General features: G+C 37.6%; 2 protein-coding genes across 4 annotated transcripts in view; one reads left to right on the top strand and one right to left on the bottom strand.

Annotated features, from left to right (window-relative positions):
- LOC135471968 (uncharacterized) overlaps positions 1–13,632 on the bottom strand; it is a 17,004-nt gene extending 3,372 nt beyond the window's left edge. Inside the window, exons 1-11 of the mRNA XM_064751434.1 lie at positions 13,509–13,632; positions 9,994–10,108; positions 9,124–9,216; positions 8,181–8,261; positions 7,667–7,735; positions 7,325–7,450; positions 5,848–5,907; positions 5,418–5,490; positions 4,738–4,804; positions 2,317–2,407; positions 1,952–2,046 (exon numbers count right to left, since the gene is read on the bottom strand). Coding sequence (XP_064607504.1) covers positions 1,952–2,046; positions 2,317–2,407; positions 4,738–4,804; positions 5,418–5,490; positions 5,848–5,907; positions 7,325–7,450; positions 7,667–7,735; positions 8,181–8,261; positions 9,124–9,216; positions 9,994–10,092 — 854 coding nt within the window. The 5' untranslated portion in view covers positions 10,093–10,108; positions 13,509–13,632. The remainder of the gene's footprint in view (positions 1–1,951; positions 2,047–2,316; positions 2,408–4,737; positions 4,805–5,417; positions 5,491–5,847; positions 5,908–7,324; positions 7,451–7,666; positions 7,736–8,180; positions 8,262–9,123; positions 9,217–9,993; positions 10,109–13,508) is intronic.
- On the top strand, positions 10,116–26,136 carry LOC135471969 (ankyrin repeat, PH and SEC7 domain containing protein secG-like). 3 transcript variants are annotated; one of them, XM_064751436.1, is made up of 5 exons: positions 10,116–10,156; positions 16,957–17,195; positions 20,027–20,220; positions 20,834–20,962; positions 22,515–26,136. In XM_064751436.1, exons 2-5 carry the CDS (start codon positions 17,009–17,011, stop codon positions 22,746–22,748), a joined length of 744 nt encoding a protein of 247 aa, XP_064607506.1. In that variant the 5' UTR covers positions 10,116–10,156; positions 16,957–17,008; the 3' UTR covers positions 22,749–26,136. The 3 variants fall into 3 exon arrangements, with proteins under 3 accessions (XP_064607506.1, XP_064607505.1, XP_064607507.1); XM_064751435.1 differs by lacking the exon at positions 10,116–10,156 and adding an exon at positions 15,358–15,445; XM_064751437.1 differs by lacking the exon at positions 10,116–10,156 and adding an exon at positions 15,510–15,612.

The raw sequence follows: 26,136 nt of genomic DNA, 5'->3' as shown, positions 1-26,136 counted from the left end.
AGCAGTTAAGCCTGTTGAGAAGGTGATACAAAGTATTAACGTGGTGAGTTTGGAAAATGATAGCAGTCAAGCCTGTTGAGAGGGGGATACAGAGTATTAATGTGGTGAGTGTGGAAACTGATAGCAGTCAAGCCTGTTGAGAGGGGGATACAAAGTATCAATGTGGTGAGTGTGGAAATTAGTCAAGCCTGTTGAGAGGGGATACAAAGTATCAACGTGGTGAGTGTGGAAATTGATAGCAGTCAAGCCTGTTGAGAGAGGGATACAAAGTATCAATGTGGTGAGTGTTGAAATTGATAGCAGTCAAGCCTGTTGAGAGGGGGTTACAAAGGATTAATGCAGTGAGTGTGGAAACTGATAGCAGTCAAGCCTGTTGAGAGGGGGATACAAAGTATCAATGTGGTGAGTGTTGAAATTGATAGAAGTAAAGCCTGTAGAGAGGGGGTTACAAAGGATTAATGCAGTGAGTGTGGAAACTGATAGCAGCCACGCCTGTTGAGAGGGGGATACAAAGTATCAACGAGGTGAGTGTGGAAATTAATAGCAGTCAAGCCTGTTGAGAGGGGGATACAAAGCATTTAGATGGTGAGTGTGGAAATTGATAGCAGTCAAGCCCGTTGAGAGGGGGATACAAAGTATCAACGTGGTGAGTGTGGAAATTGATAGCAGTCAAGCCTGTTGAGAGGGGGATACAAAGTATTTAGATGGTGAGTGTGGAAATTGATAGCAGTCAAGCTTGTGGAGGGTGAATACAAAGCATTTATATGGTGAGTGTGGAAATTGATAGCAGTCAAGCCTGTTGAGAGGGGGATACAAAGTATCAACGTGGTGAGTGTGGAAATTGATAGCAGTCAAGCCTGTTGAGAGAGGGATGCAAAGCATTTAGATGGTGAGTGTGGAAATTGATAACTGTCAAGCTTGTGGAGGGTGAATACAAAGCATTTAGATGGTGAGTGTGGAAATTGATAACAGTCAAGCCTGTTGAGAGGGGGATACAAAGTATCAACGAGGTGAGTGTGGAAATTGATAGCAGTCAAGCCTGTTGAGAGGGGGATACAAAGTATTTAGATGGTGAATGTGGAAATTGATAGCAGTCAAGCTTGTGGAGGGTGAATACAAAGCATTTACATGGTGAGTGTGGAAATTTATAGCTGTCAAGCCTGCTGAGGGGATACAAAGTATCAATGTGGTGAGTGTGGAAATTGATAGCAGTCAAGCCTGTTGGGAGGGGGATACAAAGTATCAACGTGGTGAGTGTGGAAATTGATAGCAGTCAAGCCTGTTGAGAGGGGGATACAAAGCATTTATATGCTGAGTGTGGAAATTGATAGCTGTCAAGCCAGTTGAGAAGGTGATACAAAGTATTTATATCATGTGTATGGAAATCGATAGCTGTCAAGCTTGTGGAGGGTGAATACAAACCATTTACATGGTGAGTGTGGAAATTTATATCTGTCAAGCCTGCTGATGGGATAAAAAGTATTTACACAGTTGGTGTGGAAAACAATAGTTGTCAAGCCTCTCCATCAACCCTGATACTGATATCATTAACCTGAAGAGCTTCAAAATTGTACAGAATTGGAAAAGAAGCACGCAGTTAGTAATGCTTTACTACTTAACATTCAGTATATGAGTCCCAGTGTTTTAGATAGTTATAATGAAATTCACTGAACTGTTATGTCACGATATCCCAATAGCCTTTTGCATTACCACATCATTCATTATACAGCATTTGCAGCATCCCAAACTGTAGCAATATCCAGATAGAGTGTGTTTTGTCATATTCAGTTGGTAGAACAAAGAATCTGTGTCATGACTGGAGGGTAATTAACCACTCAGATAGCAAATAATCTACTCTGCTCAATGGATAGTAATTTCTGATATCCTGATATTTAACATCATGCACTTTTGTTTAACGAAGGTGTCTATATTCTGGAGAAAAAATGCTTACCTGTCAATAACCCAACCACTTCCTGCACTACCAAATACGGCTCCAATTTCAAACATCGTGGAAAACATACCTGCCATACCTTTTGAGTATTTCAACTGAAATGAATAAATGAACACGCCTACTACCAAATATCAGAAATCTGAGACAAAATCATAACTTATCTTCGTATGGAAAGAACCACAAAGACTCTATCAGGCAGGCATTTGAAAAACATTGATCAGAAATCAAACATTACATTTATTTCTAGATCAGCTATGTTTACAGGTTGGTCAGAATACAGTGGAGAGGTGTTTGTATGTTGAAACAATATCAAGTGAAGGAACACCTCAAAAATAAAAAAAAATGTGTTAGGTGGAAGTACTTACATGATTTTGTAGATACATAGGGAGCCACATGTACATGCAATATCTCACAATCTTCAGACATAACATGGCCAAAGCTATCTCAGGCACACAACTGAAACCACAGGTATATAACCATTAGATATTTGAATCTGAAAGATTTAACCTTATTGCAAAATGGTACAAAAATATCTGAATTTTAAAGGCAGAAAGACATCTGAATTTAAAAGCAAAAAACATCTGAATTTAAAGGTAAAAAAACATTTGAATTGAAAGGTAAAAACAACCTGTGGATCTGAATCCAGTCCTATTTGTCACCGGAAAGAAAGATATTTGTTGTAGTAAGATTGGCAATGAAGTTATTTCTAACTGATGGAGAATGAGCTGTGGATTTAATCCAGGTCTTTGACTTCTTGTAATTGGGAGCTGATTATAATGCAGTCTTATACCAATATAGTAGTGCAAGTCGACACTGTCTGACAAAGGACTGAAGGTTAACACTGGGAGCTGCTCCAATAAAACTGTGTGTCTTCCCAAAACTAACAACAAATCTCAATATGGTGGTCAGCAACAATCAAATAAACTAGACCTGCATGCAGTTATACAGGCTTCCAAGCGATCTGTAAACAGTCTCCACCACAGGTCGTTCAACTCAATCAGTTCTATGCACTTCTAAAAAGAGCCCATGTTTGTCTAAGGCGAGGAAAAAAATAATAGACATAATCCATATTAGACAAGGAACTCTCTAAACACTGACTTGCATGTACCTTGGCGAAACCAGATCTCTTATTTTCAACAAAACAAAACTATTTCCACAATACCATGCGTCGCGATCTCAAACAAATGAACCACTGTGTCTATACTTGAATCCAAAATGAATTTGGTAAGAATGGAAAAGGTAAACTGGACTTGAACTCTAGGCTGCTAAGACTGATAGTCTGGCACTCTACAGTGTATGGGTTTCATGAAGTCTAACACGAAGCGCTTGCATTATTTGAATGGGACGTTTTTTGCAATTTTTGAATGTATGTATGCTGGGAGGTTTGGTGTCATGCTTCATATTTTTTATGGGTTTTTTTGGTCATAACCTGAACCTACTTGACCTGCTTTTTAGCTAATTTCATTGGTCAGTTACAGCATAACTTGCATACCAAACAAAAACTTTTTGTATAATACAGGTACAGTGATCCACCTAAAACTTGCAAGTGACATTTCATTCAAAGAACATTAGCCGTTTTACGCAAAAAGATGGTTTAAGCTTATCAATAAAATTCATAATGGCCACTAAATCATGTGACTGGCCAAACAGTACAAAATGTCAAAACATGCTTCACCTTTCTACTTTTACCGGTTTAGGAAATATTGCACTGTTACAAGCTGACTATGAATAAAAATCCCTCGTAGTCCCACAGTCCTACCAGTCAAAAATGAAGATCTGTTGTTGATGTATCTACTGACCAATTTTCAGCTTCATAGCTATTACAGTTTCCAGTCACGTGACATTTGAAAAATGACACTATACATCGCAGGAAACAACTAAAACCACGGTTGTATTCTGCAAGCCAAACTACACCTAATAGTAATCTATCTAGTAGTCTTGTACATGCATATCAGTTTTCAACGCTATTATATCAGCAGTTCTGGAAAAGTTTTTTTTATATTTCCATACTGCTCCAATATGGCCAAAGAATGGGTAACAAACAGGCGGGTGAAGTTTTATACTCCAGCAGGTAGCCCAAGCCATTTAGTAATGAACATGTGTAGAAAGTTAACAGATGTGACATGCAGTTTTCTTGCAAAAAAAAAAAAAAAACAGTTGTCAGAAGAAGAAAATTAATCTTAGCGAGAACAATAGTCTTCCAAGCGAAGCCTGGAAGCCTAATAAAATGATAAATATTAGGCAGTTTATCTGGTGCTTTTACAAATTAACAACTTTCAAGAAATATTTCCATGTCTCCCTTTCCACAGCTTTTGTTCTAAACCAGAGATAAAAAACAGACACATGTACGCAGCCAGTAACAAGCATTTAGTTGGCTGAATGGGACACTACTATATAAATGTGCACACTGTGGGTTAACACTGTGGGCATGTTTTCTGACCTACATGACTTGGATACAAACAGTTAGATGACACACTCAGATAAAACATGGCTGTATGGTTCAGAATAATCAAAAAAATCAGGCAGCACTCTGTGGCAGCTGCATAATTTTATGTTGCCATTGCAAATTCAATGGCACACATAACTGTGTATGTATGGCCAGGCCAGTTGTAAGCTTTCCAATGGGCATCTACTGCAGTGATAATGTTATGGACAATTATACTATGATCATCATGAATATTAAATAATAAAACATATCAAATACAGTGAAAAACCACCATACTAATTATTTTGTATAAAATGTGATACTGGCAGCTCTTTTCACAAAACTGAAGAAAGAAACTCACGGAATTTTCCAAATTTCAAACCAGCTATTCAATTGATTCTCTGAAGCACTGCTTTTTGCAGAAGGCTCTGAAAATCAAAAAATTCAAAGTCAAAAATAATTTGGCACAACCTCTGGTTGACAGATGTTGAGGCTTAAGGAGTAACTGGAGCAGTATTAAGAGTTCATTTAGGTCATCACTGTCTCATTCCACTAAAGACAAAAGGCTATCCACTTCAGGTGTGAAGTGGCTTGTCAAAAACCTGGTAACAGGGGTTTTTCTACAGCTAAGCTGTCAGTTTGTTTTGGCCATAAATATGATTGCTATCATATTAAAGTCATAATTTAGTGAAGAGATGTTTAAAGATTAACATGAGCCCACGGAGATGAGGTCTCATATATACATATAGGAAAAATATGGTTCACATTAAGTACATACATGTATATCATGCAACAGTATTTACATGTATGTTCTTATTTACACTACGGACCACACCTTCTCGATATGGCACTGTCACTAGTGCTAAAACTTGGCTCAGACAAGTTCAGGTTTCCAACCATGCACCTCGGTCACACACCAAATCACCAGCAATACGTCAACCCTCTGCACCACTTGGTCTCCTCTCTTTTTGACTTTCATCCTCAAAGTATTCCCATCTTCAGATTTTAGATTCAGATCTTGCTATTGCTTGACACACTCACCTTTCCCAGGAACAATCACACCTAACTCGCCAGGCTGTCTGTACAGGAACAGTACAAGCACACCTATAATTACCTATCAAAAAGAAACAACAGGTATCATAGGGCCACTCACCAGATTTAAGACAAACAGGTCAAATGGGCATTAGAGATCACTACTGAATGTGATTTACAAGTAAATATCATGATAAATCAATCAATGGAATCAATAAAACATAAGTCTTATGAGAATCCTGGTATTAACATCACAAACAGGAGTACAATATTCTGCCTGTCATAATGGCAAGCTAAAATAAAATAGCATGTCAAACCTGGATACAACATTTGCCTCTGACTGATTCAAATTAGGTTTAAATCTGTTGGATGGAACAAATATCCAACCAGCAGAAAAAATAGAATGCTCTTGCTTGCAGAAAGTAGCATCAGTCTTTACCAAAAATACACTGGGAGGCAGGTAAACGCTTCTCCACCCATATGTTGTCTGTAAGTACACCTGCAAATACAGACAGTACATGCTCTTCACAAGTGAACTATTTATGCAGTGACAGTAAATTCTAAGGCATTTTATTACATGTTAATAATATAATTACTGAATGCACACCAGACTGTACAACAAACTATAGTGCTTAATAACAAACTGTATTCAGATTGTGATACAGACATTTCTTATGATGCAGATGTCTTATCTTCCATTCCCTGTGTATGCATAACACTAATAAGTTTTCTTTAGAGCCTAGTTCAGTTGTAGTCAAGTTGCAGGCCAAGTGTCATTATGTCATCTGACAGATAACTTCCTCTTCACAGCTGCTATGTATTAACTAAGACTCCTGTAATTCTTCAACCATTTTGCATGTTTATAATGTGTTTCTTCAAGCTTATTATGAAGGTATTATTCTGACTTGACTGATGAAATTATTCTTTTTGTAAAGCCCTGAAACCGACCAATGCAAATAATATAGTTTTGTCTCCATAATCAAATTAAAATGTGCATAAATTACACTGAAAGTTGCTTTTCATATGCAAAAAGCTTACGGAATTAAGGTATACCAAAGATTGTTGAGTTTGTTACTTGTGTACAGCTTGTATTGAAGAAGCTTTGTATACTAGAGGCCTACATGTGCATATTGAAGTTGAATTTGGTTAGAAAACTATTATTGCATTTTTCTGTAATATGCATAACATTAATTCTCCGAATTTGACACCGTACAATTCAGTGATATCCGGTTACACAACAAACATGGACACGGCGGTTTTAAACCCTTAATCAAAAGTAGGCCTAAACATCTTTTTATTGGTAATTTTTAAAGGCTCTAAACAAAGCACCTGTAATGATCAGTAGTTTTATTAAATTAGTTGTTCTCCCATTTTGGATAATCCCCTAAAGCTGGAAATGCTTACTGTGAATTTTGCAATTCGTCTATTGTTTGGGACATCTTGTTTGCTCTTTTTAACTAGCAGGCTATACATTGTAATTGTACCAGGGATAGATATTTTTTCCCACATGGTTAGTACGTGCAATGACCACCATATAAATGTCTAAAACTGGAGAATTGCAAATTTCTCCTTTAATCACTTCCAATTGGTATGGTCCTGAAAACTGGAAAGGTTTCAGCATACAAATCCACAGCTGAGTGTTGAGTAGGCTATTTTTACTTTTAAATATCTTTAGAATATTTATCGATCACATTCATTATTAAAGACGCACGCAGAAAATAGTGCCCTTTAAAGCTATTATTCATGCTAAAGAGTGCCCCATTTGGAAAAATGCCATCCTGATCCTTTTTGTTTCAAGCTTGGGGTGTGATCATGGGCAATATTTTAGATCATTTATCTCATTCTTGAGCATGCTGTAACACTTCGATCAGATGTATGATAAATACAAAGACATTAAAAGAAGTACATGTACTCACTGCGAGTGTTGTGCCTATAATCCCTCCTGCAAATGCAGAAGTCCCGTAGGCACCAAACACTGTGTTCCTGCTGCTGTCTGAGAACCATGCAGAAACGGCTTTCCCACTGCTTGGCCAGCACTGAGACTGTACAAACAGTAATGCATGGTTTACCATATGACATTATAATACAGATTGCAGTACAGACTTTAACATCAGATTCAACATGGGATGCACTACTATTTGCAGTAAGCAGGTGTAAAATTAAGGTATATTTGGTATTAAAGTATCAAAGTAAACATATCAAGGTTTTATTACAAACAGAACAGAATGACACGTGTGTGTGTGAATGTGATGTCTTACCTGGGCTGCACCATTAAGAAAGAGAAGAGCTGCAAAGATATAGCAACTGTTCCAAAGACCAAAGGATGTCTGTAAATATATTGTGAACATTACTGTATTAGAATTTACCTACTTAACACAACTTTTGGCACTGTGGATACAAATCAAATGATAACAAGACAACAAAATTTCACTACTTATGAAGAAATTAAAACATGCATCTTGACCCCCTTATATGTTCCAAGCTATTACAAGCTAATTAACAGTTAATTTCTTAGACGTAAGTCCACAGGATAAATCAAAGTCTAACTGTATTTTCCACGAAGTTAATGTGTATACCTGTAGGATTTACTGCTTCATTTAATAGATTTATTATTAGAGATAATTCCAACATTAGCTGATGTTCAGTTTTAAACTTATATGCAAGTTGTAGTTGACACTTCAACATGGCTGTAATGTATAAGAACTAGAATGTAGGACTTCTCCTTGACAGATTCTTCAGAGAGCATTTAAACCAACAGTTGTGTAATCTTACCATAGACAGTCCTGACAATATGAGGGAGACTCCAAACGTTTTTCTTGGACCAAATTTATCCCCAACTGGACCCATGAACATCTGAAAATATTATACAACATACCGTAATCATTACAGTTACTAACCACACACACTATTCAACTTAATTAAGCTTCATTACAATCATAACCAAACACATTTCGTATGCACCCAAACTGTGACTTTCAGTCAAAGGTGAATCAACCTCAAACTTAAATCTAGCTGTTTGTTTCAATGACAAATAAACAAGAATAACAACAGTATTTTGTGATTTCTTGGTTGTATCATAATCACAACAAACTACTGTATACAACGTAAAATTACAACCACGAATAAGTTATTCATTATACCTGATTATGGAAGTTCTTTTCATCTTATACATATGTTTTCAGGTGTATTTTCTGATGTATTTTATTGTGAATGACTGTCGGCACTGACATTGATACACAGCACACTCCAATATTCGGACCTTTTCTGAACAGAACTGTAGACTGCGGCTCAGAGCCATTTACAGTTAGGTTACTGTTTCGATGTGTTAAGATGTTATCCAAGACTACTTAATAACACATAAACACACTAATAGGCTGAATCAGCACTTCGCCATTCTTTTGAGTTCACACGGAGCTTTCACAAACTAACACGGTTAAAGAAGTGACTTTAAGGTGGCTGCTAATCTTGAGCTGACTCACTTGACGCTGTGAGATGTATATTTCATGCTAGCAAAAGTAGTCAAATCACTCCATTCAGCTACATTAGTTTGTGAGAGCCCCCACCTTGTCTCGTCCAAACTTGCGTGAACTTGTGAGACTTAAAATACTGATCCACATGAATTTGCTATGTGAACTATTTTTTGCCCCTTGACAATACACTTGTTGAATGTCTATCTGTTTCAATGTAGTAAAAGGAGAAAAATGACCCACTGTACCTGCATCAATGCATAAGGCAACAGAAGGGATGTGTCCAACCATCCTAACTGAGTCTTGGTAAAATTCAGATCTGTCTCTAAGTCTGCTTTTATCTACAAGAGGAAATGCAATCATATAGTTTTTACAAGATATGCAAGATTAAGAATATTCATGATTTATAGCTGTGACAAAGGTGCAATTAGGGTGCATCACCATAAAATGTGACATGAAGAATAAAAAAAAAATCTTTTCCTCTGTTCCATTTGGGAGTAGCCAGAGTTGGGCAAAACATGAATAAAACCACGATTTCACTTGTAGATCATTGTTGTGTGTGTGTGATAATAGTAACTCAATGCACAAAGCAGGGCTGGGAAATTAAGAGAAAGTCCAGTCTGGCTCATCTAAGACCACCCCAGGAGGTCAGAACACAAGCAGATCTTCCATCAGTCTACAACATGAGCACTGGTGAAATGAGCGATATGAGAGAATGTTCATGGCGCAAATTGTTGAGGGTCCAGTCTGTTCTAATCTGGAAGCATTTCCATCTGATCGGAGAATGTCTCATCTATTTAAATGTTATTCTCATACATATATATTTCAGGATGATTGAAAACAGAGAATCATGCACATGTATGATCCTGTCAAAAGTTAATGTTTGAAGAAAGAGATGAAAATATCACCCAAGTTTTGTCCTTTACCGTTTGCTTTTCATTTCAGTGTAGGTGCACCTTTTACTTTGCTACATTTTACAACTGGAAATATGAGCAACAAAAAGTGTTATACATGTGGAATTATTTATTGTCCATTTACACCAATAAATAAAATGGGTTTCCCAAATTATGTCAACAATGTTAGGCCTAAAAGAAAACATGTTGAACTTTAACACTCACCACTCCAAGTGGCTTCCTGAGAAAGTAAGTGCCTGCATATGCCACCCAGCTAAATCCAAAGATCAGGAACTGATGCTGGCGAAGGGAGAGGGCAACCATTTCTGAGCAGCTGTCACTGTGAAACCAAGGGCGATATACTAGGCACAGAAATTTCTTGTAAAGGGTAAGGAGCTGTAAAGCTCTTTATTACAGCACAGGCATGTTTTACGGTAGATAGTTTTTTCCAAGTTACCACAGCAATGGCAACGTATGACTTTAAATTCAGAAATCTAAGTTTAACAAGCACTCCAAAACATCAGTAGAAGTGAATGAATCAATGGGACATCTGACTCTCTTTCTCCTTATTTTGCACAGAGCCACCAATCCTTCAAAACAAATCTTTTCTGGGCACTCTACATACAATTTGGGGAATTTCTGCAGTGTTAAATCAATCGTTTGAAGTTTCATGCTTATGCCATTTATATATCTTAGTACATGTGAGGATTATTGTAATCTACGTGATCATTACACAGAAGCTGAAAAGAAAGGCGTATCTGCATGTTTTAGTCTTAAGGCCTACATAATTACATGTAGGTCAATATTCATTATCAAGCTTTTTACAGCTACTGTTTGATAAGAATCATATTGAGCTTTCCGCTGTTGTTACAGGGCTTCCTCTGGGTCAGTATTTTTTTTAGCCAGTTACTTTACCCGCTCATCAGATTTTGTAGCCAATGCAATTTTCCTTTAGCCATACTTTCTTAGTGCCCCTGACAATCCTTGTGATCTTCAAATGGCTGAATGGGAGCAGTATCTATGACTCTTGGTGGTCTCCATCTGTAATTTGCTTTTATCTGCCTTGGTTAGAATCAGTTTGGTCTCTTCTAGCTATATCTGGAGTTATTCGCATGCCACATTTAGAACAATTGCCCTCAAAATAATGGCAGAGTGTTTTTGTTGTTTTGAGAAAAAAATCAAACCTTTTTTCAATTAATCTCTGTTGGATCCTAGTAAAATGCAATTTCCTCTATCTGTAAAATCTGTTACAAAATAAATCTATAAATTTAGTTCAACTTCATTTTCACGTCTAACACTACCTATATTTATCTCCCTTTATAGTCATTTTCTTTAATTTATTTTTGTTTTCTTTAGATTTGGCTATGAAAAACATCCTCAAAAATTCCATGATTTTTTGATAGCTAACAAAAATGATTTTCAAGCGTTATCTAATGTAAGTCAACTTCCCAAAATGCGGAGCCCTCTTTGTAGATTTCTGTCAATTAAAATCGCCGTGACGGTGTTGTTGTTGTTTCGCTGAAATGAAGCCTTTTGAAATAAAAGTAAATAATTTGCTTCATCAGAAATATAGCGAAAATACGCACAAAAGCACAGAAACTTTCATGCCTGAAAAGTACTAGGAGAACTGCGCCGGGTATTTTGTGTATAACGTTTGTCCATTTTCTTTGTAAATAAATTCATCACCAAAAACATTCGCATATTTTAGAATTTTACCACCATTTCCAAAGATTGTTCTAAATTTGCGACAATGGCAAGCTCCACCGGAAGCTCTGTTAGCGTTTCTTTTTTTTAATAATTTAAAAAAAAACGGATGTGATGCTTGTTTAAACAAATGAAATAAGCACACGTGGTTTATACGAAACTGTGATGACGCGTACCAACCCATTATTTCCGTTAGAAAAAAGAACAACACATGGCCATGTGCATTGCGAGTCTTCACACTGTCGCAATTTTCACCTCTTCAATAGCCAGTATATATTCTCGATTAAATAATTTTGTCACCAGAAACTTTCGCCATTTCCCTGATTTTATCGCCAATCCAAATTTTCATTCGCAATTGGCGACAATGGCCTGTTGCTATATGGTCAAATATAAATTTGAAGATTAGGAGACCCTTCAGTTAAAAACAGACAAAAAAAAATGACAGACATTGCACAGATCGCTAATTGAAGAATGAGTTAACTCTTATCCATCAATGTGGGTGCGCGACTTATGTAGTGAAATAGCCACAAATGTGTCGGACTGACGGTACCGGTAAGAAACATTTACCGGTGTTCACACGTGAATTAAATCTTCCCTAGCATAAATCGATGTCAGACGCAATCGCATGTTTCTACAATTTAACTAACCTTTGCTGAGGTTGGCCTAACCAAAAATAGTCCATCCACTTCAATAACACAAACTGACAAAAAAGAACTACCCTCCTGGATAAGACTTAATACGAGTGTGAACAAAGGTAAATATTTTATACTGTCAATCTGACACATTTTCTCTGTAACTCTCCCAACACGTGCTGCTCAATGATAGTTCAACTAAAGTAAATGCTGAGGTCTATTTTCAACAATCTCAACGTTTAATTTAATTGAACCAGCTTGATGAGAGGGGATCAGTTCAAAAAGCCCCCTCGCAAAAACGCCCTCTACCTAAACACCCTCTACCTTAATGCCAGGGATCCAACAACAATACTAGTCAGTCTGCAGGCGCCACGTACGCATCCCTGTAAGCCTAGGTATTTCTGGAAGTGGGTGACAAATAACAGTAGGGACAACTGTAATCTTTGTCAAAAATATCAAACATTCTCTGTTCACTTCTCTATACAACAACAATTACATTTACCTGAAATCAGTTTACAAACTTTAGAGTCCAGAAATAATTCAAAAATGTGTATTTTACCATAGCAACATTTATGGGCCATATATATAGAACACATAGAGAATCCATACAATATGATTGAAGGTATACATTGAAGCCAATGCTGCTAGCTTGAACGTGCATTATGTATAGAGGGTATTCATGTAGAGGTTGCTCTGACTGGCCGTCTCTTCATCCTAAAGGATAACGGCTCTGATGATAACAATGCTACCTGTTGTATATCCGTACCTGCTCTACGCACTGTCCATCACACATTGATGTTGGGGCGGATAAAAAGTGTTTGTCCGTACTCGTAGTTGAGAAAATCATTTGGTTGCTCTTGGTCCTTCCTGACACCTACTGACACTTTTAGTATATTTTGTACTTGCTTATTCTTTTCTTCAATTTTGTTTAATTTATTTGAGAAATGTTTTTAGAGATCAATGTTAATTTTGGTTCCCTCTAGGTCAATACTGGTGAGACTGATCCTAAATAACTGGCATGCGTGTCAAAAGGTCTAACCTGCCTAATACTAGCAGTGGTAATTGTATACACGATTCTCCTCACTCTGAGGAGTATGCATTCAACCATGGCAGTTTTAGTCAAAATTATTCCAGTTTCCACTTTAGTTTCATGTGCGGATTTACGCGTGATGACACGTGGTAACACCTACCTGGAATTGATAGCTGAGACGACTGTGACTACGGGCGGACAAATTATTTGATATAAAGCTTATGGCACAAGACAGGGCTGTGATAGTATACGTAATCACAGCCCTACGTGCTAACAGGGTGTTCTGACTAGTTCGATGAGAGTTACGGTACCCAACTCTGTGCTAACAGATGGAAAGACTCAGTACTCTTAGTACATGCAGATGTTAAACTTACAGGAATGCGATCGATATTTCCAATATTTACATATTGTATATCAAAGAAGCTTATGTCTGTCTCTCAAAGTCTGTCATATTCTACTCAGTGTGCAGACTTCTATTTCCACACATCGCCATCACTCGACCTAAAAGTTGTGGCGAGTACACACTCGTACATTTCCTTGGAAAACCCAAGAATTTTGTACATCAGAGGTCCAGAGTATCTGGATATTTGTTTGTTTTCTTCGCCAGTGTCCGCTGCTTTACTCATGCAGACACTGAATAAAAAATATCATCTTAATAATACAGGCCTATAAAACTCTTCCTCACGGTCTCTACATAGCAATGGGCCTACCCTAATTCTTCAACAGCCATTTTGAGAGAAGTAAGGGATGTAGAGAAATAATTTGCAGTTTTATGAAGCTTGCATCAGTAAGAACACGAACAAATAATTTTTATCGTCATTTTCAACTTAACATTACCCATAAATTCCACTGAAAGCTTCAGTGGTTGAAAAGGTTAAGACTAACACTAAGTTACAGTGGGCCTACCGGTATAGGCCCTTTGTCCAAAACTGCAGACTGTTCTGTTGTCCAGCAAACTATAATTTCAGGTTTTCAACCGTGTTTTTAAAAATATTGTTAAATGTTTTTCATTTCCCTGTATGATAGCTTTCTCTTCAGCGTCTGCTAGCTGTGGCGAGTGAAGTAGGGCCTACTGTAATATACACACGGGCTCAAGTACATGACTGATGATGTCCCTTACGTGTTATTATGTCATTATATATTACTTAACCATAGGAGGCGAAAACGGGGGTGGCGCTGAAGACACCCCCCCCCCACACCTGAAATAAAATGGGGAGGCTAAGGCATAATAATTAGGGACACTACTTCCGCTGTATCAGCTCCCCCCCCCCCCCCGCCCGCCCAAACATGTGATAACGTTCCCCCGCTCGATCTTTTTATTAAAGCCTTTTCTTTTCACGTTGGTCTTTATAACAGAGCTAATAACATAAAAATAACACAAAAAATATTTACTTTAAATAACTTACGGCACCTGTTTTGTTTTTCGCCAAAAATCTTTTTAGAGTAGCACAGCACGTAGCAGAGCTGGTAGAGCGTCCGCTTCGGGAGCGGTAAATCCAGGGTCAATCCTGGGTCGAGTCACACCTAAGACCTTAAAAGAGGAAGTTGTAACATGGTGGACCCGTATCAGTATAAAGGCACAGGCGGAGCGGCTTACTTGCCTTCGGTAAAGCGCCTCAGTAAAGCAGCACTAGAGCGGGGGAAACCCGTCCCGCAACAAGGAGGCACATTACATGCACTCTAAGGATCCCTTCATCGTCATATGACTGAAAAATTGTTAAGTACGACGTTAAACCCCAAGCACTCACTCACTCACTGCAGTTTGGGTTAATTAGGCTTATAATATATGGAACATTTTGCACGCTCTGAATGCAGACATATTACATGACATATATAGGCCTAGACCTACCAGTAATGTGACAGCAAAAAAGAACCATGATGCTGAAGTGTCGATTTTCAATTTGCACCAAAATATTGGTGCCTAACTTGGTTCTCTGCTACTCCATTAAATGTCACAGCTTGATTAATTTATGATGTTCAGTAAGTAAATGGATTCGATTACAACCAAGATTCCAGAAAAAAAATATGACTGCTTGTACAGTTTATTCGTAACGAATTCCAAAGTACATTACTGTCAGCTGCTCTCAAGCGGACAACAAATTTAAGATGTTTACGCCTACATGTATATGTCAGTCGTCGGCTGTGAATACTGATATTTCAACTTGCCCGCGACTTCTCCGAATAAAATAAACAGACTCGTACCTTGCCAATGTCTGGGTTTCTCGGAAGTTGTGTGAACTTCCGGTGGATGGCCCAAACAAAAAATATGTTATTATTTCGTTATTTGTAAGAGGTCATTTAGTTACAAAGGGTGAGTATTGTGCAGTTGTTTAACCAATGAGTTATTGTTAGCCTTTTTACCACAAATGTGCGTACGAATCGTTGCATTGCTTCCTGAGACGCACAAAAACGAAAGTACGGCCTGATGTGATGCTGTTGTTGTTGCAAGAATCGTACTCTGCGTATACATGATGACAGGTACTATTGGTCTAAGGCTTTACATTATCTTCTTTGGTTTTACTCTAAACACTGCTTGCAAGCTTTCAAGCTTATTCTGGAGAATACATATTTCTAGGATTTAATAGTTTCCCATTTCTTCTAGGTATTTAACATATATGCAAGCAATCACTTGCTGCTCTGCACTAAAGTTAAAAATAGACCCCAGACCTAGAGAACAAAGCTGAACGCATAGGGACGCACTGAACTATATATCCGTATCATACCTAGTGAGAATGCAGCAAATGACAGAAAATCAGCAGTAAAATTTGGAACAAGTATTATGAAATAGTAATTCATATGTTAATAAACATTTAAGAAAGTGGAAAGGCTTGAGCAGGCCTGTAAGCATATTTGCAGAACCCGATTTGTGCTCATCTTTTTGCAGACTTTTTGAGTTTTTATTTTGCCGGCTACTGTTTCTACACTAAGATGGCCCTATATACCGGTATATGCAAGCAGCGTCTTACCTTGTACTCCTCGGTTCTCAGTGTGCTGCCCCCTTACATACTGATGTTTGACATAAACTTAGCCCCATAGAGGTACATGTAATTTTTACAATGTATATACAGCTTACAATTTCTGAAACAGAGAATCATACCCAAAAATCGGTGATGCAAAAAAATAGGGTAAGGCAGATTACAATGTTTCATTATTTCATAAACATTGCCCTACTGTACAAACCACTCACTGTATAGAGTTAAACTAGTTGCTCATGTGGTTCAGACAAAGAATGACCTGTGAACTTTTAATATTAGGTAATTTACTGGTCAGTCGACTTTGATGCTACTGTAAAATATCTGTATTTTAGCAGAGCCTCCCAGCGATTAAGTCGCTGAAATGAAAATGCATATCAAAACCTACTTGTCATGGGCTTAAATCGGATGACTTACACCTTCCATCGCCTCCTTTTCTTCCCAGCATGATAATTCCAAAATATGTCAGCTGCCAGTGGCATGCTATATGTGTAGCTTGGAACGACATTATGCAAACTCTTTTTAACTTTAGCACTTTAGCTCACCATTAGAGTGTCACTTTATTGTCTTTTTAAGCATATGTGGTACTTTATACTTCTGCTTCACTCCAGAATAAGCTTTGAAATCAAGACAACATCGTTATCCTTGTGATGCATTATAAGTGTCACAAATAATGAGTTCTCTTATTCAGTATAATTAAGAAGTCTATTTTGTTGTAAAACCCTGTGATAAGCTTGCAATGGGCAACCCACAAACTGTTTACTGGCACAAGAGGATTTGCTACAGACAGTTGTTGAAAAGGTGTCTTAAACAGACTTATATTTGCTTATCTTTTGCATTTGTGTAACAGCTTAGGATGAACGAGCAAGTGAGTGCCTTTTTGCAGTCCTGACCCTGAAGCGATGGGGGCTAAGTCGAGTAATTTAAACTGGTTTGATCACCAGCTATCTCTTCAAAAGCCACCAGGTAAATACAAATCCAGGTGCTATAACTTGTCTCCACCCAGCTACAACCACAACTGGACCGACCTACACTATGCAGCTAGCCATGGCAATGTGCGGTGGATACAAGAAATTCTGCACAAGTCGGGTAAGTTGCAAAAGAAGCTGATTCATTGAGATGATATTGTCACCTGTAAATTCAGATGTTTAAATTATGAAAAAATTAACTCACAATTATTATGGGATATTGATGTATAATTATTGAATTCAGTTTCGGCCAGTATGAAAACTGTGAGAAATAGGACCTTGTCTGTGAAAGCATACGGTGTGTAGGTTATGTTACAACAACAAAAAATATATTTTCTCAGCAAGAGTATGTAAAAGAAAATGTTCACAGTCACAGAAATGTTGAGAGATCTTGAATAAAGTCCATGGTTTTCAGGGTTTGCTGAAGTTGTCTATTGTATTTAAGTGCGGCCAAGATTTTAAAATTATCTCCATAAGGTTTAATCTAGGCTTTCCAAATAAGTTTGCAAAATTAAAGTCTGTCCTAAAGCTAGGTCTTGAACTAGCTTATGCTGCTTTAACTCTGGGACTGACATCATTCATTTTCTGAGGTCCCACCTAACCATAGCACAATTCTAGGGCTAGCCCTAACAATCTAACTACCAACTTGCTATGCTTTCACCTGGTGAAAGGTGAGATTGCACTGAAGTGCTTGTATCACTCCATTTAAGTCATCCTTTGTGTGTTCCTACATGTATCGGGCCTTTATTTTCATAATTCTTTACTGGAGTCTAAATGGATTCCCATAGGTTTGCTTTACAGGAATCCACCAGATTCTAGGTCAAACAACAAATTATGCAATTATTCCAAGATTTAATAAGTTGTACATAAAATCAAACAGTTTTGGGGATTTCGGGTGACATAAATATCACTATACAGGGGTAGAAATAAGCCCCACAAATCAAGAGGCCAGCAAGTCCAGTTGACTTGGAAATCAATTGGCCCTTACCCAATTTTTTAAGTCCTTTCATGATAAAAAAGAAGACCATGCCATTAAAGTTTTAACATTGTAGGTTGATCTGATATGTGTAGTTTATTATTATGTTTGTTCAAAGAATTACATGATGACTTGTTACTGATGACATGAACAGTTCTTTTAAAGAAGTTCAGGTACTATAGGTATGTAACCCAGAAATCAGCTATGAACTTTTAATATTGGGTAAGATGTTGAGGGGCAAGAGATTCTCCACATGGGCCCTGTTAGTAAATTATAAACCATCCTTAGACCGAAGCTTTCAGCTACCGAAGTCAGCTGTAGCTGATTGAGTTGTTGACATTTGTAATGGATTTGCTACATTGCTGTGACATTTGACAGTAGCACGCCACAATAAAATCTTTCCTTTAGTTCCAAAACTCGGGTGTAGATGCGATCAAATATACAAGCAAACTGTTTAAAGTCCTCCAAATTCCCTTCGCTTCCAGTGTTTCATTGCTGCTTAATAGCTAACAAAATATTTTCATAGTTCCATGTTCATTTCATTGCAATTTTCTCATTAGTTTTAGATATGTTTCGGTTTTAATTGTCCTCTGTAACTAAACTGCTACCACTGCTGTAGCTGACAAATGGCCATTGCGTTGTTGAACACAGGTGGCATTTCTGACAATTTGTTAGAAGCTCACCTGCATCATAGCGACATTCACTAGAAACCACTTTTATTTTTTTATTGCCCTTATTTTCAAATTTCAAGAAGTTTCAAAGTTTCCAAATTAGTTCAGAGTTTATTTTGATCTTGGTTTGTCAGTATAGATGTTCTAGTGTTTTGAAAGTTATCATGGCGAAGAACAACAACGTACATTCGAAATAATGTGTAAAAAAGTTGAACAAAAGTCGAACATTATGGCAATGGTTATGGTCGCATGTTCACTTCTTGAGAGAAGGCATAGTTATGAATTGGAAATTTGAAAACAATTGATCATTTTGAAATTATTTTGTGACTTTCTTACAGGAATGCAAGCAGTGAGATTCCCGTAAATTTGCTTTGCGAGAGTCATGGGGAGAATCAAATTCCTGTCAAAAATAAAGCCCTGTGTATTTTTAGTGAAAGCCACATATTGTTTGGTCGTTGGCCCATATTGTTAGAAAGAAAGCTTAAGATAAACATCAAGACTTCGGCTCAACTTTTCCCTCTGACCCAAGAAAGAGTCATTTGCCTAGAGCCTTGTGTTTTTCCAACTTCACTGAAAACTGTTGACTGCTTCTCTTTGCAGGATTCCATCCTAATTTCATACTTTATAAACTTTCTTTGTTGGTTTGTGTTTAACATCATTTTGGGAATAGGCCTTAATATTATTGACCTGGAATGTCCATTCTGGTTGATGACTGGTATATATAAATGTTTGTTTTGTCAGTCACATGCTCGTAGATCCAATATTGCATGCTGACAATAATGTACATGTATCCCTGCATGTTTTTGGGTCGGGTGAACCCAATTTTTAATAAACTTTAGAGCCCGTGGGGTTTTAGTTAGAGCAGTATCATGTTCACATTTATTACATGTACTTGTGTCGAAGTAGTGATTCTGTGTTCTACTCAAGGAAGATCTATGTTTTTCATGAAGCCATTGTGTTATTTAGAGTTTGGGTAAAGAAGACAACCCATTCAGTGGTATTAAGTAGATGGCTCTGCATGTTTAGCACTCAGCTATCTTGGAACAGTAGCAAAACTGCTTCTGACACTTACAGTGAGAGTGACTTTATGATGGGGAGAAAGCTTAAATTTTGGTACAAAACAGATGCAGACAGTGTTTAGATGAAGTTTCTGGATTTATACTGTGTATATTTTTAAAAACTGTTTACAAAATTACTCAACTGATTGTATTTTTAGTGATGCTTGGGGTTGTAAGATTGAGTATGGTAGTCTTAATGTTTTCAGTGTTTTATGATGAAAGTAAATATAGATTGATTCTGTTGCAGGGACGGTCAACCTAAACAAGAAAGACTACTATGGGAAGACGCCCTTGTACTGGGCAGCATACAAGGGCCACAAATCTTGTATGGAAGAGCTGCTGAAATTTGGTGCCATTGTCAACACCCGCTGTTGTCATGGGGGCACTCCACTGCACACTGTTGTCAGTATATACCCAGATTGTGCTGCCCTTCTGATAAAGGTACCATCAGAGAAATCGTATATATCTTGTATATAATTAAAATGCGCATATTGCGTGATTAAAAATGGGAATTTACATATGAAAATGAATTGTTGGTTTTGTTTTTGTACATCCTCCTGGGATCCATGCTCACCCATTTTGTACAAACTTTGCTAAGTGAGTTTCTACAAGCATATATGGGAATGCTCAATGATTTTTATACACAAACTAACTTTAGCATTTTGAGTTGAATTGGAAATACTAATAAGCCAAAAAATGAATCACAAATGAATCACACGAGTGTATTTTCTGAAAGTGCTTAAGTTGGATATTACAAGATCAATACAGAAAATTGATTATAAATACCTTAATTCAAAAATTTATGATCAACCTTTGGTACAGTCTTTTTAATACACAGTTTCATTTTGGGTCAAAAATTCAGAATTGTTACATATATTCTAAAGTGCAGATCAAGTTGTCGGCCCTATGGGTTTTCATGTTTTATTGCAACTGTTACTTATGTGGATGATTAAGCTTTATGTCAAGAGCTTTGTTAGTTCCTCCCCAAGCTTTTATTACCTTGAATCACATATTTGTGTTTAGATACATGTGTATGGAAACCTATTTCTTTCAGCATGGAGCAGATGTGAATTGTTCGGACAACTGGGGAGTTACACCCATGTACTTAGCAGCATCCAGTGGCCTTCTACTTGTTGTGCATTTCCTCATAGTTGCAGGTGCGAAACTTACCTACAGGAATAAGGTGAGTTGTGTATTGATTGTCCATTTACCTGGTTTACACTAGTTTACACACCTGGTTTGAACACCTACTATTACTTCAGAAGAAGATGTCCAAGGACAGCCATTACTGCAGCTGTGGGCTGTTCCAAGCAAATTCTGCCTGACCTTTGCAGGATTAATATGCATTTCTCAGAAAAAAAAAGCATGTTGCCGAATACATTTATATATATAGTCAGACATCTGAGTTTATATATATCATTTTCTCAATAGTGGTAGAATTTATCATTTCGAAACACCAAAGAGGAGCTTGTTTATTCATATTATCGACATGGGATTGTTCTTCATTGGGTTGTACATTTAGCTTACATGTAGGTGATGATGAGAGTGCATCAGTACTAATAAGGGCCTTACCCTATATCTTATAAATTTTGGGACATCTGGTCTGATCATTTTAGGCAATATAGATGTAATTCTACCAGGAATATTGAGTTTTTTTCCTTTGTGGTTAGACCACCTACTGAACAACATACTGATGTCTTGACTTTTCCAAAAGGCTGATAAAGAAATGTACTAGCCTACTTTCAACAGTACTAATATGTGTCACGAATTTGAGAAGAGTTAAAGTATTTACATATTTCAGTCTGGAGATGATGTCTTTGACTCTAACCACATGAGCAGCAGTGTGTCGTGTATGGACCTTTGAGGCTCCGTGATATGTAAAGTCTGGATAAGGAGTGAACAAAGTAAAAATGGATGTTATTGGTGTTTTTAAGTGCCAGTGTCAAAAAACTGTCAACACTGTGGCATCAAAGCCTAAACTTCACAAGGGAGTTGAAGGCAAATTATTGATGAATGATCCCATACTAATATTACATAAAAACAAGTGCCTGTTTGGTGAATCAGTATGATAAAGAGATGTGTGGTACATGTAGGTCGAAGTATTTCAACTGTTCATGGAGACTTCCATAGCTGTTTCCTTTTTTAGAATGTAAATTGTAAACTGAAATAACCCCACCAGTATGATATCTCGGTGCCAGCCCTTCAGGTACCAATGTGATGTGTGGAAACATTTTAGTGTACCTTAATTTTCTTGAGACAGTCACATATTTCATGTACATTTTCTGAAGTTTATTATTGTATTCTTTAACCTTGGCATTTTCTCATTAAAATTGATATATATATATATTTTTTTTAAAAGATCTGAAATTTTTTTCCCCTGATACTCTTTACTAAACTGAGCTGTTAAATGGTTTATACATTGTATAAAAGTGCTAAATGCCATCATGTGAAGTGTTACAACACAAATGTAACTTTTTTTTGTGAGAAAAGTAAACATCTTTAGAAAATTATCTGCCAGCCTGCTGCAATGAGAAGTCCATCTCATACAGATGGTTGTGGGTTCCCATGGGCTCTGCCAAGTTTCCTCTCACCATAATGCTCGTTGCTGAGTACAGGGTAAGACATCAGTCAAATAAATAATATTGTCTTAGTGTGTATTATAGCTCATAGTACAGTGAATATTGGAATGTTTGGAGAATCGTGTTGTTAATCGTGTGACCAATGATTCCTTTCAGAAAACTGGTGAGCTGCCAAAGCAGCTGAGTGGTTACAAAGGGTTCTGTCAGTATCTGACCGCACTGTCCCGTAATCCCAGCACCCTCCAGCAGCAGTGCCGAGTGGTCATCAGGAGACACATCGGGGAGCACCCCATTCCCAAGATCAAGCAGCTCTGTCTTCCACGTCAGCTGAAAGAGGACCTTATGCTTGCCGATCTGGATATAAAGGGCCTTCCAATTGATGAGTACTGACCTTGTGCAGCCAGATAGAACTGCTTAGTTTTCAAAAACCTAGTCAGTCAAATTGAAACTGGTTTGACATTATATATGAGGTGAACAGAAATGTTAACAACACCGTCTTTGTGTGTGGTGAAAGAGCTACTCCACTTCTAAAGCCTGTGCATTAAAAAAAAAAATAAAATAAAAAGGGTTAAATCATAAGGATGGAGATAATCTTGCTTGCTATTCCAAATTTGCCTTGCTTGACATAATTTCTGCCTTTTTCACTGTCACATCATGAATATGTACATGTCCTATGAGAGACTCAACCATGGCATCCTTCCAATAGTTTGAAATCTCAGTCTAATTTATCTCAGAGTTGGAGTAGCTCTTTTATGAACAGTGGCAAACGTGACCACACAGTGTTACTGCTCACGGAACTGTTGTTCAATAAACATGTTAGACTTACCAGCAGCCTATAAGTACATTAGAATTGTCACCAGATTTACATATTTGAACAGCACCATCGCAAGCTTGCACTTATGTGAGCAATCTTTACCTAATTTGTTATCTGGAATTTACTATTACAATGACCTACAGTTCACAACTGCATTCTGGTGTAATGATTAACCCTATAGGCATGTTTTGTAAAACAGACCATCCGTTGTCATTGTTAATAAATCAGCATTGAACTTGGGTAATTATGGATTCAGATCAAATTTCTTATTTTCAGAAGATATGGTCATTTATAAGTTGTAGATTTTTATCAAATGTTGTCTGCAAAAGACTTGATTAAAACTCCATGGCATAAGAAACACAATTGTTTTACAGTTCTGGCATGTTGACTTTCAATTTTTGTGCAATATGATATAGATATATAGATGTGCATTATGCAACATGCCTTTATTTCAGTTGTTATCATGTAAAGTAGGTGATACATGTCTGCAATAGATTTTATAGTGTGTTTAATACGTGTGATTGCAGTATGGTATGGTCATGATATTAAATGAGAACATTTTCTCTACTGTTCATCAGTGCCTTCACCATATAACAACCACTATACCTGTTTTATTCACTCTTTCATGCATTGGGTACATTGTATATTTAAAAAAAAAAAAAAAACATAAGTTTTTATCAGAATTGCTGTATGGCTATATTTCTTATGACAGTGACTGATATAATATGTCATTTAAAGAAGTGTGCTACTCATAGCTTGGGCACTGAATCGTCAAGCCAATATTGATGACATTCATCTTAAATTGTGATTTTTTTTTGTTCTTACTTCATCTGAACTTGTGGGCATTATGTCATGCATATTTGATCTCTGTATAAATCAGGTATATTGTAAATGGTCTTCACTAGCATGCCATGACCAGCTTAGTTTCTTTCATGTTGCCAGTTTGGTATTCAGATTTATATGATCACGTAGTCGTAAGTCTTGTCACAAGGCAATGCAAACATGAAAATGTCTCCCAAGTGGGATTGATGGTGGAGGATGAAAGGCAAGGAAAGACAAGTGGTGTGCCCCCCCCCCCGATTTGTACCCAAGCAGTTTGGGTTGGATAGCTAGGGCACAAGGGGGTGATAGGTGGGTGAAAAGCAATGCTTGTGCCCCCCCCCTCCCGAGTTATATCCATGTACCTCTGGTGTAATTGGTCAATGAAAGGCAAGTGTTGCTAACTGGTGTGCCCCGAGTGACACCCAAGGACCTCGGGTGGATTGGTGTGGTGCGTGAAAGGCAAGGATTGTAAGGTGGTTTGCGCTTAGTGACACCCAAGTACCTCGGGTGGATTGGTGTGGTGCGTGAAAGGCAAGGATTGCAAGGTGGTGTGCGCTTAGTGACACCCAAGTACCTCGGGTGGATTGGTGTGGTGCGTGAAAGGCAAGGATTGCAAGGTGGTGTGCGCTTATTGACACCCAAGTACCTCGGGTGGATTGGTGTGGTGCGTGAAAGGCAAGGATTGCAAGGTTGTGTGCGCTTAGTGACACCCAAGTGCCTCGGGTGGATTGGTGTGGTGCATGAAAGGCAAGGATTGCAAGGTGGTGTGCGCTTAGTGACACCCAAGTACCTCGGGTGGATTGGTGTGGTGCGTGAAAGGCAAGGATTGCAAGGTGGTTTGCGCTTATTGACACCCAAGTACCTCGGGTGGATTGGTGGGGTGCGTGAAAGGCAAGGATTGCAAGGTGGTGTGCACTTAGTGACACCCAAGTACCTCGGGTGGATTGGTGTGGGGTGTGAAAGGCAAGGATTGCAAGGTTGTTTGCGCTTATTGACACCCAAGTACCTCAGGTGGATTGGTGTGGTGCGTGAAAGGCAAGGATTATACTCAAGTACCTTTAGTAGAATTGGTAAGTGAAAGGCAAATATTGCTAACTGGTGTGCCCTTACTGACTTCGGATGTATTTCGGCTGGGAAAAACAGGTGAAAGGCAAGGATTGCTAAGTTGTGTGCCCTTAGGGACACCCAAGGTGGGATTGGTCAATGAAAGGTAAGGATTGCTAGGTGGTGTGCCAATTTCAGGTTTTTGAGTGTCATACATGTATCTCTGAGTGGAGCCTTTTTGGACATTAGCCAGAATGCCATCTGTACATGTAATAGTCTGTGTTATATAATGTTTGTAGGTGACCTACTCAGTCTCTAAATACTATGCAGGTCGTATTGCACAAAACTGTGAATTACACCTATTGCCTGTCACAACAACCATTGTGTATATACTATGTTAATGTCAAGCAAGTAGCACTAGGGTGTGAGTGGCTTCTATTTTAATGTTTCAGAAGTGTGTTTTCTTTGTTGTCATGCAAATTAGAAGAACCTATCCAGCAGTGTGTATCAAAGGAGTCAAAGAATTACTCTCTTAATATTCTGGTCTTCAAAGTAGGCTTACATGTACAACATACCCTTATGCCAAGTAGTATAAAATCATAATATGGTCTTGAGCAGAACATTAATGGAACATGTCTTTCTTTGACTCATTTGCCAGTTTTTGCAAAACGTGTGTTAAATTTATCACATACTGGAGCTTTAATTTAGTATCCAAATAATGTATTACATGTGTATGTTTTCATTATCATATACTCTAAACAACACATCATTTGCATTTTGTGAATTATTATTGTAATAATTTTTGATTTTATGCCATATATGTAAGGTATTACCCACTGCACGCATGCAATTTATTTAAATGATTTTTGTTATGCCGTCTCTTTCATGGAGAAGTTTAGTGTGGTATCCCCAAATCTGACAAAATCTTGACCTGTTGGATTATCTGCCCATGTGGTTTTTTAATGCTCACTTGTTTTCTTTGAATATTTTATCATTTGTACACAAAGTGTGACTTTTGATTCATAAATAGTATTTAAAAAGTTATTACACAGGCACACCATGTATCATTATGCCATTTTCATGATGACTTTTAAGCAT

The sequence above is a fragment of the Liolophura sinensis genome, chromosome 7, assembly GCF_032854445.1.
Source record: "Liolophura sinensis isolate JHLJ2023 chromosome 7, CUHK_Ljap_v2, whole genome shotgun sequence".
NCBI lineage: Eukaryota > Metazoa > Mollusca > Polyplacophora > Chitonida > Chitonidae > Liolophura > Liolophura sinensis.
Note: the sequence above shows the minus strand (reverse complement) of the source record. Positions and strands in the feature narration are given on the sequence as shown.